The 21,527-nt window shown below is 39.4% G+C and overlaps 2 protein-coding genes across 2 annotated transcripts; both read right to left on the bottom strand.

Moving 5' to 3' along the window:
- Positions 1-2,452: 2,452 nt before the first annotated feature.
- Positions 2,453-3,463, bottom strand: LOC100667724 (olfactory receptor 5A1-like). The gene has a single exon (XM_003419527.3). The coding sequence runs from the start codon at positions 3,404-3,406 to the stop codon at positions 2,453-2,455; it is 954 nt and encodes a 317-aa protein (XP_003419575.2). The 5' UTR covers positions 3,407-3,463.
- Positions 3,464-17,677: 14,214 nt separating this feature from the next.
- Positions 17,678-18,637, bottom strand: LOC100667436 (olfactory receptor 5A1-like). The gene has a single exon (XM_010599214.3). The coding sequence runs from the start codon at positions 18,635-18,637 to the stop codon at positions 17,678-17,680; it is 960 nt and encodes a 319-aa protein (XP_010597516.2).
- Positions 18,638-21,527: the final 2,890 nt, after the last annotated feature.

Here is a 21,527-nt window from a genome sequence, read left to right as displayed (position 1 = left end):
CAGCCAGCAAGGTTGTGTCATCTGCATAAAGCAGGTTGTTAATGAGCCTTTCTCAATCCCGATGCCCCGTTCTTCTTCATATTATCCAGCTTCTTGGAATATTTCCTCAGTATAAAGATTGAATAACTATGGTGAAAGGATACAAGCCTGGCACACGCCTTTAGTGATTTAATCCACACAGTATCCATTGTTCTGGTCTAATGACGGTCTCTTGATTTATGTACAGGTTTCTCAGGAGCACAATCAAGTGTTCTGGGATTGCCATCCTTTGCAATGGTGTGCAGAATTTGTTATGATCCACACAGATAAATGTCTCCCCATAGTAAGTAAAACACAGGTAAACATCTTTTTGGTGTTCTCTGCTTTTAGGCAAGATCCGTCTGACATCAGCAATGATATCCCTCGGTCACATCCTCTTCTGAATCTGGCTTGAGCTTCTGGCAGTTCCCTGTCAGTTTACTACTGTATACGCTTTTGAATGATCTTCAGCAAAATTTAAGTTGCTGGTGTTATTAATAATATTGTTTGATAATTTCTTCATTCTCCTGGATCATCAGAGAAGGGAGGTATTAATCCTTCGTGGCCTAAGGGCTGAGATTTAACGGGCATGTGTGTGAGAAGTAGGAGAAAAAGGCATTGCGTGAGATTTGATTAGGGAAAATATCTCACCCCACTGAGAGAAGGAACCCCCAAAGTGTGACACGCTCAGAGATGAAGTAGAAAAACACCTACCCGACAGAAGGAGACTGATATGCACACCTCACTCAGCCTTAGTTTGGGAAGAGCAGAGAAAAGAGAAAAATTCCACTGATAATTCTTGTCTCCCAGTTTGTATTCATGGAGACATGAAGCCTAAATCTATCAGTGTTGTGGTCCCAAAAAATCCCAAGTCTAAAATTATGCTTATAGATATTCTGGGCCAATATTGCAATTAAAGTACCATACAGAAGTAATATAAATCATTTTTGAAGGAATATATTTCAAAATCTTTCTTCAAAGATTTCCACAGATGACATTCAAAGGAACATGAACTCATAATGAAAAATCATTAAACAGACAAATAAATAAGGTACCATGAACAACATTCAGGAATAACATCAAATTATGGAATCAGACCCACAAAACTACAGATATTTAGAGTATTCAATAATAATTTTAAATATATGTGTTTAAAAGAAAGAATGTTCGAGAGTTCAATGATTAAACAAGATTTTTTTTAATTGAATTTCAGATGGTTTACAGAACAAACTAGTTTCTCGTCAAACAGTTAGTATACACATTGTTCTTTGACATTGCTTAACAACCCCAGGACATGTCAACACTCTCCCTTCTTAACCCTGGGTTCCCTATTACTAGATTTCCTTTTCCCTCCTACCTTCCAGTCACTGCTTGTGTGCCCCTTTAGTTTTTTTTTTTTTTTTCTTTTCCCCCCATGGGCCTGTTCAATCTTAGGCTGAAGGGTGAACCTCAGGAGTGGCCTGATTACTGAGCTGAAAGGGTGCCTGGGGCCATACTCTTAGGGTTTCTCCAGCCTCTGTCAGGCCAGCAAGTCTGGTCTTTTTTTCTGAGTTAGAGCTTTGTTCTTCATTTTTGTCCAGCTCTGTCCAGGAACCTCTATTGTGATCCCTGTCAGAGCAGTCAGTGGTAGCCGGGCACCATCTAGTTGTAGTGGACTCAGTTTGGTGGAGGTCGTGGTAGATGTGGCCCATTAGTTCTTTGGACTGAAAAGGGTGAGACCAGTGGAATACCCTAGATGGCCACTCACAGGCTTTTGAGGCCCCAGACGCTCCTCAACAAAGTAGAATGCTGAACATTTTCTTCATAAACTCTGTTATGCCAATTGAGCTAGATGTTCCCTGAGACCATGGTCCCCACAGCCCGCACCCCAGCAATTTGGTCCTTCATGGAGTTTGGATGTGTCCATGGAGCTACCATGGTCTTGCCTTGTACAGGTTGTGCTGGCTTCCCCGCACACCGTACACCGTACACCGTACACCCATTCCTTTATAAATGTTTTATTTGCCACATATTTGACTTATCATATTATTTTATTGGAATATCAATAAAAGTTAAACAATTAAAAAGAAATAAGTAAAACCTGTGAAGGAAACAACAGGCTGTGCGGTGTCTTGGGTTTTTATCATTTCTATGCAAATAATGTCTATTAGCAGTTCTCTTCTCAAAGCACAGTCATATTTTAGGCTTTTATCCATCTGAGTTCTAATCATGGAAACTGGCTCTTTAAACTACATTCAACATTGTCGTCACGGTCCCAGACAGATCACTTGTTGGTGGCACCTAAGCTTGATGGTACCAGGAAACAAGGAAATCAGGTTTTCACCTCTTATTGCTGCCTAGTTATTCCTCTTATCTGAAAATGGTGACATACATTCTTACCTCCATCCTTCCTGAAGGAACAATAATACCTTCCCAAATATTATTCTTACTGAGTTTAATAAATTGTTCTCTTTATTACCCTCTTGAGAGCTCCTTTGATCTCCTTGTTTCTCAGGCTATAGATCAGAGGGTTCAACATGGGGATAAGTATGACATAGAAGACTGAAAGCACCTTGTCCTGCTTCATGGACTGACTAGAGCTGGAACGCATGTACACAGGGAGGGCTGTGCCAAAGAAGACTGTCACAGCTGCCAAGTGGGAGGCACAGGTATTGAAAGCCTTAGCACTGCCTTTCCCTGAGGATATTTTCAGGATGGAAGCTACAATGAAACCATAGGACAAGAGGGTAACAAGCAAAGAACCAAACACAATAAAAATGGTTGCCAGAAGAAGAATTACTTGGCTGAGGAAGGGGTTAGAACAAGACAAAGGAATAATTGCAGGCAAGTCACAGAAGAAATGTTGAATGATATTTGGACCACAGTAGTAGAGATGAAAGCAAGAGACTGTTTGAGATAAACTACTAAGGAAACCACTCACATAGACCCCAGCGACCATCTTCCCACAGAGGCCAGGAGCCATGATGGCTGAGTACTGCAGAGGGCTGCCAATGGCCACATATCGGTCATAGGCCATGGCGGCCAAGAGGCAGCACTCAGCCAGACCCATCCAGGCCACAACAAAATATTGAATGGCACAGGCAATGAAGGAGATCGTGTTTTCATCTTTTAAGAAGTCTGAAAGCATCCTTGGGCTGATGGAAGAAGAATAGCAGATGTCTATAAATGACAGGAAACTGAGAAAAAAGTACATGGGTGTGTGCAGCTGGGAATCCATCCTGATGAGGAGGATGAGACCCAGGTTCCAGACGAGAGTCACCAGGTAGGTCCCTAGGAATATTGGAAAGAGGAGGAGCTGTAGCTCTTTCTCATCTGAGAGACCCCGGAGAACAAACATGGTTACAGAGGAGTGGTTTCCATTCCATTCCACGGGCCTGTTTGCTGCCATCTGCTGAAGAAGAGTTCAATGAAGGAAATGGCTTTATTTCCCCCCAAAAAGAAAAAAGCAACACTATTTTTTAGTCATGTAGCCTGATAATTGTACAACCGTAAATCATCCATCTTGAGTAATTTTATGACTTCCATGTACAATCACCATGGAAAGCCTGGTGGCGTAGTGGTTAAGTGCTACAGCTGCCAACCAAAAGGTCGACAGTTCGAATCCACCAGGTGCTGATTGGAAACACTATGGGGCAGTTCTACTCTGTCCTATAGGGTCGCCATGAGTCGGAATTGACTCAATGGCACTGGGTTTGTTTGTTTGTTTTTATGTGCAATCACCACCTTTAACTGAAAAATTCTCTTGAATACATATTATTGTTAGGTTTTCGGACAAGAGGCACTAAATGGCCATCATTAGTCCATCACCTCCTAAAATGTCTTAATATCATGTTCTCCCCAGCCAGATTTTGCAAATATGTGAGTCTTTCAAGTAAGGCCAAATTAAGAAAATAGTGGTGAAACAGAAAGATTCTGCCCAGGCAAGGCTCTGCCGTGAACTAGATGCTTGCAGAAGTTCATGTGCAAAATATGTCAAGTTAGGAGGCTGGAGGAGATGCTCTTTAAAATCTCCTTGAGAACTAAAAACCAAAAAAAACCAAACCTAGTGCCGTCCAGTCGATTCCGACACACGGCGGCCCTATAGGACAGAGTAGAAGTGCCCCATATAGTTTCCAAGGAGCGCCTGGGGGATGCAAACTGCTGACCCTTTGGTTAGCAGCTGTAGCACTTAACCACTATGCCACCAGGGTTTCCCCTTTGAGAACTAGCACTCAATTATCCCATAATCAGAAAGGATTGATGATCTTGTAGCAGTCTTTCTGCTTTCACATTGTAACAGAAGGATGGGAAGAATCACTGGCTCAGAAGCAAGAGCTTGGAAATGGAGCAGTTTAACCAATCTGATGATCATAGGAAGGCTCCTGAGAAGTGATGTAAGACAAGGTTGGAAGAATCATGAAGCTCTCTTTCTTTCAGGTGCAGCGTTTTCTTTCCTGCCTCAGGAATACTTCAGAGTTAGAGTGTCGAAGACCGTGTTTAATGCTTTCTTTGTTTCTCTTTGAAAATCTGATGGAAACTCTGGATCCTCTGCTCAGCAAGATACAACCACTTACCAACCCTGCGTACAGTTTTATTGGATTCACAGTTACCCTGAAGTCTGTTGATGGTTCCCAGGTCAGAGAACTCTCCTAAGGGGAGACTGAATCGGAATTATGTAAGGGTCATGCTTGGGCAATGGGCATGCACATTGGGAAGCTGAGGCATCAATAACACAATCATCATATCTCTTCACATAGCTATCCTTCCAGTACATGGCCAGAAAAGGCGTAACACTGACTGACTGCCAAGGAAGTAAGTCAAACTGGAAAGATTCAGTGTCTTTTAGAAGGAAACAAGGAGGTGTTAAAATGTTTTGCAATACGTGCTGGTGTAACTGAGCAACAGGCAGATCTCGACCTGGAGATGGTAACCACCGCAGAGATTGTATCCACAGATGCCTAAAAGGCAAAATTAAGGCAGCAAATCCTATCATACGCAGACAGCCAAGTTAAACTGCTGATGCCATTGTTAAACTTAGAGACACCTTTTGTCACTTTATTTTTCTGCCCATGCAGATTCTTTAATTTGTAATCAAACCTCATTTTTAGTTTTATAAAATGTAGGCTGTGTCACTACACTGTAGCATAAAGTGAAGGCCCCTACTTTTCTTCTAGTGTCTTGAATAACGCTTATGCTGGGAAAGTTTGTCTTCTCTCTCTTCAGCTTTCTCACACCATTTATGGCATAACGTATTCCTCCTTCCCAGTCTTACCTACATCTGAAATTTCTTAGCAAATGAAAAAGTTGTCTCTTTGACATATTTCTTTTCTTTAAGACATTTTGGCAACAGTACTTTCTAATATTTGGGTGGTGCAAACCCTTAAGTGATCTATTTCTAACAGAAAGGTTGGCGTTTCAAATGCACTCAGAGGCACCTCGGAAAAAACGCCTGGTGATGTGCTTTTGAAAGGTCCCAACCTTAAAAACTCTATGGAGAAGTTCTATTCTGCCAAAGTTGGGGTCACTATGAGTCAGCATTGACTCAACGGCAACTGGTTTAAAGGAGCCCTGGTGGCACAGTGGTTAAGAGCTCAGCAGCTAACCAAAATGTTGGCAGTTTGAATCCACCACTGCTACTTGGAAACCCTCTGGGGTAGTTCTACTCTGTCATGTAAGGTCACCATGAGTCAGAGTCAACTCGGCGACAATGGGTTTCATTTGGCTTTGGTTTTGGTGGCACAAGCAATTTGTACTTGACTGCTAACCTAAAGTTCATCATTTGAAATTGACTCAGCAGTACCATGGAAGACAAAGCTTGGGTGATCTGCTTCCATTAAAATTATAGCCCAAAAAAAAAGGCTACGCAATAGTTCTACCCTGTAAAATATGGGGACATCACGAGTTGGAATTGACTCAACAGCAACTAACAACAACCCTTTTGTATCTACCTCTTATGGGGATCAGTTGGTTTTGAAAAAGTTTAGCAGGTAGGTAGGTTAGAAAACAAAATCTGAAGAGGTTTGTCAATAAGGAAGAATGAGGGCAAGTTATCTGTCAGAAGACCAAGTATTACCTTTATTCTTGAATAACAGTCCCTCGCTTCTGCTAGAACTTGACATGTTACTCAAAAGCTGTCTTGGATCCACACACTCAGGAATCCTACCTCTCACAAAGTTACCTGTGGACTGCTTAAGCTTGACTTATTAAATGGAACCTATCAGGCATTTTTTTTTTATCAGGCAGTAGAGGCGCCTCAAAAATGATCCACAACTAATCTTTTGGGTCTGTGTTTTCCCACTTATTTCAAACACTAATGAAATGAGTCAGAGTTTTTCCAGCCCCCACTTTAAGCTAAAGTACACTGACACAGCCTAAGTTTTATGCTATCCTTCTACAGGTTTGTTTTCAGGCTAAAAGTGCCACCATGGACGAGGGTCTCTTGTGACTTCAAGGACACTGAGCGCTGAGTTATTTCTAAACCTGTGAATTGTACCTGTATCCTAGGCCCTTGACATTCCCTAAGTGACTCACCTAAGAGTTCTGAAAAGTATTCCTCTCCTGTGATCCAACTCCTTTTACTTTATGGTGTACCCAGGTATTCAGAAATGGTGAGCAGAAATTTCAACTTATAGCATCTGAGAGCTTCCCAGTTCATCAGTACTTGAGATGAGTACAAAGCCTGTTGTTAGCCTCATCCTTAAGAAAGGATCCAGCCAGCTATGGAAGAAGATGGCCTTATATGCTTAAGAACCTTCCCCATAATATTTAAGAAAGAATTTGAGAGCACAATGTACAACCAAGAAGGGGCAATTAAAACCAAGTGAGTTGTAAATAACCACCCTCCTTGGTGATAGAGGGGAGACCAAACTTGTTAATTGGTTCCTTGCTTAGGCTCCAAGATCTTCCTTCGGGGTGTTAATCTCTTGAGACATTTTGATATCAAGGAAACTTCCTTTCTGATTATGTCTTTATTGCCAATGAAGGGTCATAGGGCTAATATAGAGGTCATTTCCAACCCTGTTATTTGTGAAATAAATTTTGTCACCACAGCATAGGTACGGTCCCCAGAGATTTGTTTTGGAAAGACACCAGGAAGAAGCAAATACCCAGCAACTGTGAATCAGACTTTCTGCAGTATAGGGAGTCTCCATTCTCTACTTTCTCATTTTGAAGCAAGTTGTTAATTTTCAGTGGGAATACATGGAGTGGATCATATTTGGGAAATCTTACCAATACTTAGAGTAGGAAAAAAGAAACTAAACACCACCCATCTTCTCTCCCATGTCTCCAGAAGATTGGGTTAAGTAACAGTGTAGGAGAGGGAGAGGGAGAAGAGAAAATGAACACATGAAGAGGGTTGGAGACAAGGGGAAAAAAAAAAAGAGTTGGGAAAAACGTGTACACACTTAGAAAAGGTAAATAGCATTCAATATTCTGAAAACACAAAATGAGGTAACCCTTCTGCCTCCCTCCATCCCACCTCTCAATCTTCTCAGATTTGTTCAAGAAGAGAAGATTTTTTTATTCGTGGCCCCAAGACACTGAAGGGAATGAAGCCATTGCCATGTGGTCTTTAAGCTCTGTTTTTTTCTTTGAGAAAATACCTTGAAACTAAATGGAACAATTTCAAAGGATGGCTCGAGCAGACAAAGTAAAGTATTTTAATGAAATGTGCAAAGACCTGGAGTTAGAAGGGCACGACATACTCAGTATTTCTCAATCTAAAAGAACCAAAGAAAATATTCAAGCCCTGTGTTGGAATATTAAAGAGTTTATGGGGAAAATATTGAACAATGCAAGAAAGATCAAGAGAAGATGGAAAGAATCCACAAAGCCAGTATACCAAAAAGAACTGCTCGACATTCAAACATTTCAGGAGGTAGCATATGATATAGAACAGATGGTCTCGAAGGAAGAAATTGAGCTGCACTGAAGGCATTGGTGAAAAACAAGTCTCCAGTAATTGACAAAGAACCAATTGAGATGTGTCAACAAACAGATGCAGCACCGGAGGTGCTCACTTGTCTATGCCAAGAAATACGGAGGACAGCTGCCTGGCCAAGAGACTGGGAGAGAGCCATATTTCTGCCTATTCCAAAGAAAAGTGATCCAACAGAATGTGGAAATTATCAAACAATATCATTAATATCACACACAAATAAGGTTATGCTGAAAATCATTAAAAAGTGTTCCAGCACTACACTGATAGGAAACTGCCAGAATATCAGGCTGATTCAAAAGAGGATGTTGAATGAGTGATATCATTGCTGACGTCAGATGGATCATGGCTAAAATGGGAGACTATCAGAGGTTTACCTGTGTTTTATTGACTATGCAAAGACATTCAACTGTGGGGATTAGAACAAATTCTGCATACATTTAGAAGAATGAGAATTCCAGTACACTTAACTGTGCTCATGAGGAACCTGTACATAGACCAAGAGGCAGCTGTTCATACAGAACAAGGGAATACTTCATTGTTTAAAGTCTGGAAAGGTGTGTGCCAGGGTTGTATCCTTTCACCCTGCGTATTCAGTCTGTATGGTGAGCAAATAATCCAGGAAGCTGGACTGTATGAAGAAGAACATGACATCAGAATTGGAGGAAGACTCATTAGCAACCTACAATTTTGCTTGCTGAAAGTGAGGAGGACTTGAAGCACTTACTGACAAGGATTAAAAACTACAGGCTTCAATATGGACTGAACCGCAATATAAAGGAAAAAAAAATATTCACAACTGGATCAATAAACAACATTATGATAAATGCAGAAAATATTGAAGTTGTCAATGACTTCATTTTACTTGGATCCACAATCGATGCCCATGGAAGTAGCAGTCAAGAAACCAAACAAGAGAGGTGGCGCCAACATGTCTATAGACAGAAACTACCATACTGTCCCTCTGCAACAAAGACCCAAAAAACCAAGTAAAACAGATATAAACGTCAATCCTGGAACCCTAAGTACCAAATGAGGGAATAAAGAATCAAGCACCGAATAGTTTAAAAACTGACAGATAACAGAGAACCAAGAGAGCTACAGAGTGGAGGTCCATTCCAGCTAACATGGCTGGATTTGACATCTCAGGCAACATTTGCCAAAGAACTCAGACAGGGAGTATGGAAAGGCAAGGTGATGGAGATCCCAATAAGAGACAGAACACCTGGTAACCAGGGATACACATTCTCCTACCCCCTACAGTTCTTCCCTCTAAGCAGTCCCCACTGCTTGCCAACCAACCACGGCTCTTGAACTAGCTCACTGCTTCTGTGGTCTGCCCTGCCCCTACCAGCCAGTCCCACCAGCCCTATTGTTTTGTTTGTTTCTTTTGGTTTGTATATTTGTTTTACTTTTTTTGGTTGCTTCTCTAACATTGTGTGCCATCCCCTCCCCTTCTTAACAGGCTGTGAATTTTTTGGTTTGTTTTCTCTGTTCTTTTTGTTGTTGTTGCTGTGTATTTGTGTTTTTTGACATATTTGGGAGGGTGGCTTTTTTTTTACTACTTTTTTCTCTCTCCCTTCCTTTCTTGTATTTCTTCCCCCCAGTTGGCCCCATGTACCATCCCTTCCCCTTCTTGATGGGCTGTGATTTTTTGCTTCATTTGCTTTATACTTTTTGTTGTTGTTTGCTTTTGACAGACTTTTTTTGGCCTTCTGTGTTGCTTCTCTCTCTTCCTTCTTTCCTTACCTTTCTCCCACCCAGCTAGTCCAGCACGCTGTCCCCTTCCCTTCTTGACAGGTTGTGATTTTTTTGTGCTTGCTTTGTTCTTTTTTTTTCTTTTCTTTTCTTCTTTTTTTTCTCTCCCTCTCTCTCCTTTCCTTCCTCTCCTTTCTTCAACCCACCCAGTCTTGTGAACCAGCCCCACCCCTTCTGGAGGGGCCATGCTGCACAGCTTGGTTGGAGAGTCACTGCATTCAGCTCCCCCGGGTCTACACAGCCAACAACGACTGGCTCCCTTAGGGTCATTTTATTTATTGTTTCTTTGTTTGGGTGCTTTTTTAAAACCTTTTTTTGTTCCATTTGTTGTTGTTGTTATTCTGATCTAATTGTTTCTCCTCTCCCTCTCCCTTCCTTCCTTTCTTCTATCCCATCAACCAGCCCTGTGCACCACCTCCAACTTCTTGGTGGGCTGTACTGTACTGCTCAGCTAGAGAGCATCTGGCACATGGCTTCCCCAGATCTGCACTGACCCCATAGGCCACCTTCCTCAGCACCATAGTTTATATTTTTCTTTATCTCTCCCCTTCTCTCTTCCACCTAGACCTTTCACTGCCTCTGCCCCTTTTTGACAGGCTCTGCTATGCCACCTGCTGAGAGAGAGAGCTGCTCGCCACCACCCCATTCCACCTCACCCCCAATGGCCTGCACACCCACCACTATAATTTTTTGTTGTTCTTTTTATTTTTTGATTTGATTGCTTGATTGTTGGTTTCTTCTCTTGCTTTCTCCTCTTTCCTGTCCTTTCTCTCAACCACCTAGCCCCATGTGCCACCAAGGTTGGTTCTTGGCAGGGCAAGCCACAACACTCAGCTAGAGAGCCACCAGTACAAGGGATCCCTGCATCTGCCCCACCCACACTGACTGAATTCTACTTCACTGCCATTTTATTACTTTTTTCTTTCTATTTTTTCACTTCATTTTACCTTCTCTGCCTTTGTTTCTCTCTTCTTTCACCCACCTACTTACCTCTACACATCATATCCTCTCCTTTAACTTCTGCTTATCTGCACCATGTGCCAAGTGCCACACCCCCTGAGTGGTACTGACATGGTACCCAGGACTCAGCCCTGCACTGCCCCCAGCACAACCCCACCGCCCCCAGTTTATACAGCAAACTACCATCCCCACGCTTTCACCTGCACTGGATCCACTCTGCTGCAACATAGCTGAGTGACTGGCCCTACTCACTTGGACAAGATAGCGAGAACTATCGTGCCCACAGGCAAGCAAGCAAAAACACACACACAGACCACTTGCACAGATATGATCAAATAAAACAAAAAAACAGGATGAGATAATCAAATCTACAATCGATAAATGGAGAAAATAATTCCTGAATGTCCTGAAGACAGCAAATGATACCAAGACATACTTCAAAAATAGGAGAAAATGGCTCCAGAAAATGACCAAAATAAAAAATCAGATGACCTTCTACTGGAAGAAAAGGTTCTGGAACTGCCAGATAGGGAACTCAGAACTCTAATATTCAGGGTTCTTCAATAGGTGAAGGAAAACGTAGACAGAGATGAGGAAAAAATACACAACATCATGGAAAAGACAGACAAAACAATAGGAGAAATCAGGAAAACAATATAGGAATAAAATGTCAGAATAAATAAAAAACTAAAAATCATACCAAAACAGCCATTAGACCCAAAAGATAAACAACAAGAGTTCAGAAATGGACAGTGCAATAGTAGGCTTTAGGAGCAAATTTGAAATAATGGAAGATAGATTCAGCAAAATTGAAGACAAATTCTTGGATACCACATTGTTTCAGGAAAAAATCAAAAAAAAGAATGAAGAAAAATGAAAAATGTGAAAACTATGTGGAATACAATCAAAAGCAAAAATTTGCGAGTGATCAGATTTCCAGAAAAGGGGGAGAAAACAGAAAGCACAGAGAGGATTGTTGAAGATTTGCTAACAGAATACTTAACTAATATCGTGGAAGATGAAATGCCAGCTATCCAAGAAGTTCAACAAACCCCATATAGGATAGATAGTTCAAATGAAAAACGCCAAGCATACCATAATCACACTCCCTAAAACCAAAGACAAAGAAAAAATCTTGAGAGCAGCTGGGAAAAAATGAAAAGTCACATACAAAGAGGAAACGGTAAAACTAAGCTCTGATTATTTGGCAGAAACCATGCAGCCAAGAAGGCAATGGATGACATATATAAAACCTTGAAAGAAAAAAAACGCCAACCAAGAATAATATATCCTGCAAAACTCTCACTAAAATATGATGGAAAAATTAAGACCTCTCCAGATAAACAGATATTAAGGGAAAGTGTAAAAAACCCAAACAAACTTAACAAGAATTCTTAAAGGCAGTCCTTCGGTTAGAGAACTAACAACATCAAACAACAACCTGAAATTAGCACATAAGACACCATCAGGAAGATACCAACGCAGATAATAAACACTTAAGAATAAAACAAAACTAAAAGACTTATAATAGGGAACCAGAGAGGTCAATCTATAAATGACAACAGCATCAGATCAAATAAAAAAGGGAATAAATAAATGGCGTAGGTATAGAATTTCCAAATGGAGGGGAAGTCAAGGTGTTATCAAGTAGTAAAAGACTGGTGTAAACTTAGGACAATAGGGGTAAATTTCACAGTAAACACAATGAAAATTAACAAATCTACTAATCAAAAGAAAGAAGAAAAACATAAAGACTCACTAAACACAAAATCTACAAAAATGAAACACGCAAAAAAAAAAAAAAAAAAAAAATCCAAAACAAAAGAATTCAGCACAGGAGACTAGAGAAACAAAGTGTGAAAACCACACACACAAAAAAAATCACTACAAAATGACAGCAATAAACCCACACCTATCAATTTTTTTTTTTTTTTATCAATAGTCACATTGAATGTAAATGGCTTAAATGCACCCATAGAGACACAGAGAGTGACAGAGTGGATAATAATAAAAAAAAAAGGACCCATCAATATGCTGTCTACAAGAGACATGCCTTAGAAACAAAGACACAAATTTATTTAAAATGAAAGGATGGAAAAACATATATAAAGCAAACAGCTACCAAAAAAAGAGCAGGAATGGCAATACTAATCTCAAATAATACAGATTTTAAAACAAAATCTGCCATAAAAGACACAGAAGAGCATTATCTAATGATTAAAGGGAAAATACACCATGAAGACATAATCATAATAAATATTTACACACCCAATGACAGGGCTCCAAAATACATAAACTCTAACAGCACCGAAAAGAGAAACTGATACTTCCACATTAGTAGGAGACTTGAACACACTACTCTCAGTAAAGGACAGAATGTCTAGAAAGAAATTCAAAAAAGATACAGAAGATCTAAAGGCCACAATCAAACAACTTGACCTCATAGATATATGTGTAACACTCCACTCAACAGCTGCAAAGTACACATTCTTTTCCAGTGCACATGGAATGTTCTCCAGAGTAGATCACATCTTAAGCCACAAAGTAATGGTGAATGAGATCCAAAACACTGAGATAATAAAAGACGTCTTCTCTGATAACAACACCCTAAAAGTAGAAATTAATACCAGGAAGAAGGAAAAAAATCAAATACATGCAAACTGAATGACCCCCTGCCTAAAAATCATCGGCTAATAGAAGAAATCAAAGATGGAATCAAAAAATTCCTAGAATCAAATAAGAATGAAAACACATCCTGCAGAAATCTTTGGGACACCACAAAGGCACAGCTCAGAAGTCAATTTATAGCAATAAATGTACACAACAAAAAAGAAGAAAGGGACAAAATCAGAACATTAGCTAGACAACTGGAACAAATAGAAAAAGAACAGCAAAAGGAGTCAACAGCCACCAAAAAAAAGGAAATAATAAACATCAGAGATGAAATAGAGAATAGAAAAACAATAGAAAGGATCAACAAAACCAAAAGATGATTCTTTGAAAAGATCAACGAAATTGACAAACCATTGGCCAAATTGATAAAAGAAAAAACAGGAGAGGACAAAAAATAACCCAAATAAGAAATGAGATGGATGATATCAGAAGAGACCCAACTGAAATAAAAAGCATCATAAAAGAATGCTATGAAAAATAGTACTCCAACACATTTGAAAATGTAGAAGAAAAGGACAAATTTCTAGAAAAACACTACCTACACAAACTAAAACTAACTGAAGTTGAAAATCTGGACAGACCAATAACAAGAAAAGAGATTGAAAAGGTAATTTAAAAAAAAAAAAAAAAAAAAAAAGCTCCTAACAAAAAAATCCCTGGCCCAGATGGCTTCACTGGAAAATTCTACCAAACACTCAGAGAAGAACTTAACACCAGCACTATTCAAACTATTTCAGAACTGAAAATGGAAAGGATACTTCTGAATTCATTCTATGAAACCAGCATAACCCTGATATTAAAACCAACAAAAACACCTCAAAAAATGAAAATTAAAGACCAATATCTCTCTTGAATGTAGATGCAAAGATTCTCAACAAACTTCTAGCCAACAGAATTCAACATTATATCAAAAAATAATACACCAGGGCAAAGTGGAACTCATACTAGGTGCGCAAGGATGGTTCAACGTTAGAAAACTGATCGATGTAATTGGCCACATAAATAAAATGAAAGAATCACATGACCATTTCAAAGCAGAAAAGACATTTGACAATGTCCAACACGCATTTCTGAAAAAACTTTCAATAAAAGAGGTTTAGAAGGGAAATTTCTCAACATACTAAAGGACAACTATACACAACCAAGAGCCAACATCATTCTTAATGGAGAGAAGCTGAAATCATTCCCCTTGAGAACAGGAACAAGACACAAGGATGCCCTTTATCACCACTCCTACTTAACATAGTACTGCCAGTTCTAGATAGAGCAGTAAAAAAAAAAAAAAGACAAGAAAAAGAAATGAAGGGCATCCAAACTGGTAAGGAAGAAGTAAAACTGTCCCTGTGTGAGAATGGTATGATACTTTACATGGAATAACCAAAACACTCCAGAAGAAAACTACTGGAACTAATAGAAGGACTCAGCAGAATAGCAGGATACAAGGTAAACATACAAAAAATCATTCCAATTCCTATACACTAAAAAAAAAAAAAAGAATGAAAAAGGGAATCAGGAAAACAATACCATTTATAATAGCCCCTAAAAAAATAAAATTCTTAGGAATAAATCTAACCAGAGATGTAAAAGACCTATACAAAGGAAAGTACAAAACACTACTTCAAGAACCCAAACAAGACCCACATAAATGCAAAAACATAATATGCTCATGGATAAGTAGGCCAACATTGTGAAAATATCAATTCTACCCAAAACAATCGACAAATAGAAACATGATGTCCATGTTCAAAAAAATGAAATAGGATCCATACCTCACACCATAACCAAAACCTAATTCACAATGGATCAAAGACCTAAATATAAAACCAAAAACTATAAAGGTCATAGAAGAAAAAATAGGGCAAACTCAAGAGGCCCTAATACATGGTGTTAACAAGACACAAAGCATAATTAACAATACACAAACATCAGAAGATAAGCTAGATAACTGAGATCTAAAAATTATACACTTACGCTCATTAAAAGACTTCACCAAAAGAGAAAAAGGGAAACTACAAGCTGGGAAAAAAATTTTGGGTACAACAAATCCAACAAAGGCCTAATCTCTAAAACCTACAGGAAAATCCAACATGTCTACAACAAAAAGACAAATAATCCAATTAAAAATTGGGCAAAGGATGTGAAAAGACACTTCACCAAGAAGACATTCAAGCAGCTCACAAATACATGAGGAAATGCTCCTGGTCATTAACCATTAGAGAAATGCAAATCAAAACTAAAACGAGATACCATCTCATCCCAACAAGGCTAGCATTAATCCAATAAACACAAAATAATAAATGTTGGACAGGTTGTGGAGAGAATGGAACACTTACAACTGTTGGTGGGAATGTATGGTAAAACCACTTTGGAAATCAATTTGGCACTTCCTTAAAAAGCTGGAAATAGAAGTACCATATGATCCAGCAATCTCATTCCTTGCAATATATCCTAGAGAAATAAGAACTGTCACAAGAGTAGATATATACACACTCATGTTCATTGCAGCACTGTTCTCAAGAGCAAAAAGATGAAAACAATCTAGGTGCCCAACAGATGAATGGATAAACAAATTTTGGTATATTCACACAACAGAACACTACACAACAAGAAAGAGCAAAGATAAATCTGGAAAACGTCTCATAAACATGGATAAATCTGGAAGACATTATGCTAACTGAAATTAGTCAGCTGGAAAAAGACAAATATTGTATGAGACTACTATCATAAAAACTGAAGAAAAGGTTTAACCATGGAAGGGAACATCCATATGAGGGCGGGGAGGGAGGGAGAGCGGTATTCACTAACTAGATCCTAAGAAAAAACTGAACCCTTTGTAATCTAGTCAATTCCGACTAATAGCAACCCTACTGGATAGAGTAGAACTGCCCCATTCAGTTTCCAAGGAGTGCCTGGTGAATTTGAACTGCTGACTTTTAGTTAGCAGCCCTAGCTCTTAACCACTATGCTTCCAGGGTTACTAGACAAGAATTATTTCAGGTGAAGGGAAGGACAACACACAGAACAGGGGAAGTCAGCACAACTGGACTAAATCAAAAGCTAAGAAGTTTCCTGAATACAAGCAAACACTTTGAAGGACAGAGTAGCAGCGGTGGGGTTCTGGGCTCCATGGTTTCAGAAGACATCTAGGTCAATTGGCATAAACAAAGTTTATTAAGAAAATGTTCTGCATTCCACTTTGGTGAGTGGTGTATAGGGTCTTAAAAGCTAGCAAGCAGCCATTTAAGATGAATCAATTGGTCTCAACCCACCTGGAGCAAAGGAAAACGAAGAACACCAAAGACACAAGGAAAATAGTGCTCAAAAGACAGAAAGGCCCACATAAATCAGAAATTCCGTCATCCTGAGGCCAGAAGAACCAGATGGTGCCCTGCTACGACTAAGACAGCCCTGACAGGGAACACGACAGACAGTCCCTGACAGAGCAGGAGAAAAATGTGGTGCAGAACTCAAATTCTCTTAAAAACACCAGACTTAATGGTCTGAATGAGACTGGAGGGACCCCGGAACATGGCACCTAGACTCTTTGTTAAACCAAAACTAAAATCATTCCTGAAGCCAACTCTTCAGAAAAAGATAAGGCTGGACTAGAAGACATAAAAAGATACTCATAAAGAGTGTGCTGCTTAGCTCAAGTATGCACGTGAGACTAAATGGACAGCGCCTGTCTGGAGGAGAGATGAGAGGGCAGGAACAGACGGGAGCTGGTTGAACGGACCCAGGAAACCTGGGTGAAAAGGAGGAGTATACTGTCACATTATAGGGAGAGCAACTAGGGTATTATAAATTTTTGTATGAGAAACTAACTCGAACTGTAAACTTTCACTGAAAGCACAATAAACTAAATAAATAAAAATTATTTTTAATTTTACCTATATTTAATTTTATGCATTATTTAACATTGTTTTTCTTTTATTGTTATTATTTCATATCATTTTATTTTTAATGTATATAAATGATAAAAAATTAAGAATAAATAATAGAAATGAAGAAAATTTGTGAAGGAAAGAGCATGCTGTTTGGTGTCGTGGACTCTTGTCATTTCTGTACATATAGTATCTACCAACACTTCTCTCAAAGCACAATCAACTTTTAGGCTTTAATCTAGCTGAATTCTAATAATGGAAACTGGCTTTTTAAACTTTATATAATATCACTGGGTTAGATTACTTCTTGATGGCAGCTAAGCATGATGGCCTCAAGAAATAAGGAAGCCAAGTTGTTACTTCTTCTTGTTGTCTAGTTATTCCTGTGACATGCAAAATGTCACTTAAACATTTTCACCTCCATCTACCTTATACAGTAATGACACCTGCCCAAATATTATTCTGACTAACATAAGGCCGCTGTTCTCTTTATAAGCCTCTTGAGGGACTCTTTGATCTCCTTGTTCCTCAGACAATATATCAGAGGGTTTAAAATGGGAATGATGATGACATAGAACACTGATAGCACCTTGTCCTGCTTCATGAACTGATTAGACTTGGGACATAAGTACACAGAGAGGGTTGTGCCATAATAGAGTGTCACAGCTGCCAGGTGGGAGGCACAGGTATTGAAGGCCTTGGCACCACCTTTGCCTGAGGATATTTTCAGGATGGATTCTGCAATGAAACCATAGGATAAGAGGATAACAAACAAAGAACCAAATCCAACAACAATAGCTACCACGAGAAGGGTCATTTGGGCGATGAAGGGATTGGAGCAAGACAAGGAAATAATCTGAGGCAAGCCACAGAAGAAATGTTGAATGATATTTGGCCCACAGTAGTAAAGTTGAAAGCAAGAGACTGTTTGAGATAAACTGCTAAGGAAACCACTCACATAGGCCCCAGCAACCATCTTCCCACAGAGGCCAGGTACCATAATGGCTGAGTATTGTAGCAGGTTGCCGATGGCCACATATCGGTCATAGGCCATGGTGGCCAATAGGCAGCACTCAGCCAGAGCCATCCAGGCTGCAACAAAATACTGAGTGGCACAGACAATGAAGGAAATCATTTTTTCATTTTTTAGGAAGTCTGAAAGCATCCTTGGGCTGATGGAAGAAGAATAGCAGACGTCTATAAATGACAGGAAACAGAGAAAAAAGTACATGGGTGTGTGCAGGCGGAAGTCCCTTCTAATTAGGAGGATGAGACCCAGGTTCCAGATCAGGATCACAAGGTAGATCCCTAGGAATATTGGAAAGAGGATGAGCTGCAGCTCCTTTTCATCTGAGAGTCCCAGGAGAACAAACATGGCCACAGAGGTGTGGTTTCCATTCCATCCCATGGACCTGCTCGATGTCATCTGCTGAAGAAAAGATGAGAGAAGGAAATAGCTTTATTCCCAAAAAAGTACAGATCATTTTTTTAGTCATGTATCAGAATAATTTTACAATATGAAAATATCAATGTTGAGTGTAATCTCCTTTCATATACAATCATCAACCTTAACTGAAAAAACCTCTTGGCTATATATCATCATTCCTTCTTTGGGGACAAAAGGCATTCAGTGGGCATCAGTAGTCCGTTTTCTCCTAAAATGTCTTCATTTCATGTTTTCCCATGGCAGATTTTCCAAATATGTGAGACTTGGAGATAGACCAGATAAGGGAAATAGTGCAATTTCTTTATATGGCAAAACAGAAAAATTTTACTGGACATTGCTCTGCATTAACTTAATGATTGGAGAAGCTCCTGAATATTCACAAAAAGGATCCTGGGTAGGTAATCTTTAAAATATCCTTGAGAACTGACCTTTCATTAATCTATAATGAGGCAGTCTTGACAATTCTGGAATACACTTTCTGCTCTTATTATACCTAGAGAGATGTAAGAGTCATGTAGCAGGATGGTGGGAAGAGTAAATCAGAAGCAACAGGAGCTTGGAAATGGATGTGACATAACCAAATTCGTGACTCTAGGAAGCCATCTGTGAAATGAAGTTATACAAAGGTTCACAGAGCTGTGAAACTCCCTTTCCTCAAATCAGAAATACTTCAGAGTTTGATTTTCTAGCACAGTGACTACTGATTGTCTTAGTGTCCTTTAATAATCTGTGGAAACTCAGGTTCCTCTATCCAGCAAAATACAACTACTTACCACCTTTACTTGGAGAATTTTGGAATTTGCAGTCACTCTGAAGTCTATTTGTGGTTCCCAGTTCAGAGACTTCGCCTACAGGGAAACTAATTGAGCTTTTGTAAGATTCATGCTTAGACAATAGGCATGAGGATTGGAAACTCTGGGAAAGACTTAGGAATTTTTTTTTTCCTCTCCCTCACATTGGAGTCAGTCCAGAGAAACACAGAAGCAAGTCTTCAAACAAATGGTAACTAACCTAAAGAATATTTTTGCATCACGAGCTATAGGTCTCCTTCAAGAAGTTACAACTGTTGCTTTCTCTACAGTATCACTAAAACACCCCTCAAGAAAAACACATTTTTATTCAGATCAACCTAAATTAGAAGGAAAATTATGAATTATTTTAAATATAGGAAATGACTGTCAAATGTAGCCTGGGAGTTGTGTATAAGTCAATCACAAAAGGACAAATATTGTATGAGACCACTACTATATAAATTTATGAAAAGGTTTACATACAAAAAGACACAATCTTTGATGATTACGAGGGGGGAGGGGTTGGAAAAACACTTAATAGACAATAAAACCCAGCCCCAGTACTCTCGAGTTGATTCCAGTATGTGGAAACTTTGGCGAAGGGTAAGACAGTACACTATATTGGGGAAGTCAGCACAACCTGTACAAGGCAAGGTCATGGAAGCTCCATAGACACATCCAAATTCCCTGAGGGACCAAATTGCTAGGCTTCGGGCTGTGAGGACCATGATCTCAGGGAACCTCTAACTCAATTGGCATAACGTAGTTTATAAAGAATATGTTCTACATTCTACTTTGGTAAGTATCATCTAGGATCTTAAAAGCCTTCGAGCAGCCGTCTAGGATACTCCACTGGTCTCAAACTTTTGAGACCAAGGAAGAATGAAGAAAACTAAAGAAACGAGGGAAAGATTAGTCCAAAGGACTAATGGACTACATCCTCCACGGCCTCCACCAGATTGAGTTCAGAACAACAAGATGGTACCCAGCTACCACCACTGACTGTTCTGACAGGGATCACAATAGAGAGTTCCACACAGAGCTAGAGAAAAATGTAGAATAAAATTCGAACTCAAAAAGAAAGACAGACTTGCTGGCCTGACAAAGACTGGAAAAACATTCAGAGTGTGGCCCACAAACACCCTTTCAGCTCAGTAATGAGGCCACTCCTGAGGTTCACCCTTCAATCAAAGTTTGAACAGGCCCAAAGAACCAAACAAGACTAAAGGGGCTCACTAGCCCTGGGGCAGGAACTGGAAGGCAGGAGGGGACAGGAAGGCTGGTAATAGGGAATCCAGAGTTAAGAAAGGAGAGTGTTGACATGGAGTGGGGCTGTTAAACAATGTCATAGAACAATGTGTGTACTGACTGTTTGATGAGCAACTAGTTTCTTCTATAAGTCTTCATAAACAAATATAGGAAACAGCTGTCAAACGTAGCCTGGGAGTTAATTATAAGGGCAGAAAGTAGGCACCTTTGAGATTATCATAGAGAAAGACTATGGTGTTAATGCAATAAAGCATTTCTATGAAGTACAAATATTTGCCAACATTAGCTGCTCAAAATATTTTCCTTCTCTCCAATCATTTCCCAGTCACCAAAAATGAAGAAAAGAGAAAATCCCTATGGGACTATAAGGTCATGACTAGGAAACTAAGGGTAAGGGGCCCATTTCTCTAAATCGGATGGGTTGTGGCTCTCTGGTACCCTGTTTTCAGAAGGATTATGAGGGAATGAAGGAATTAATTAGAAAGGAAAGTTTACCTGTGTTTTGTTGACTATGTAAAGGTATTCAACTTCATGGATTATAACAAATTATGGATAACATTGGGAAGAATGGGAATTCCAGAACATGTAATTATGCTCATGCAGAACATATCTATAGATCAGGTGGCAGTCTTTTCAAAAGAAAAAAGGGATACGGTGTGGTTTAAAAACAGGAAAGATGTGCACCAGGGTTGTATCCTTTCACCATACTCATTCAATCTGTATGCTGAGCAAATAATCCAAAAAAAAAAAATGAGACTTTATGAAGAATGAGGAAGATTTACTGACAATCTGCAATATACAGATGACAC

The sequence above is a fragment of the Loxodonta africana genome, chromosome 7 (genome assembly GCF_030014295.1).
Source record: "Loxodonta africana isolate mLoxAfr1 chromosome 7, mLoxAfr1.hap2, whole genome shotgun sequence".
Classification (NCBI taxonomy): domain Eukaryota; kingdom Metazoa; phylum Chordata; class Mammalia; order Proboscidea; family Elephantidae; genus Loxodonta; species Loxodonta africana.
The sequence above is the reverse complement of the archived record's forward strand: the minus strand, read 5'-3'. Positions and strand labels throughout refer to the sequence as shown.

What these genes read in the sequence shown, in the direction of transcription:
- LOC100667436 (XM_010599214.3), bottom strand. Translation starts at nt 18,637, where the DNA reads ATGACATCGAGCAGGTCCATGGGATGGAATGGAAACCACACCTCTGTG.
- LOC100667724 (XM_003419527.3), bottom strand. Translation starts at nt 3,406, where the DNA reads ATGGCAGCAAACAGGCCCGTGGAATGGAATGGAAACCACTCCTCTGTA.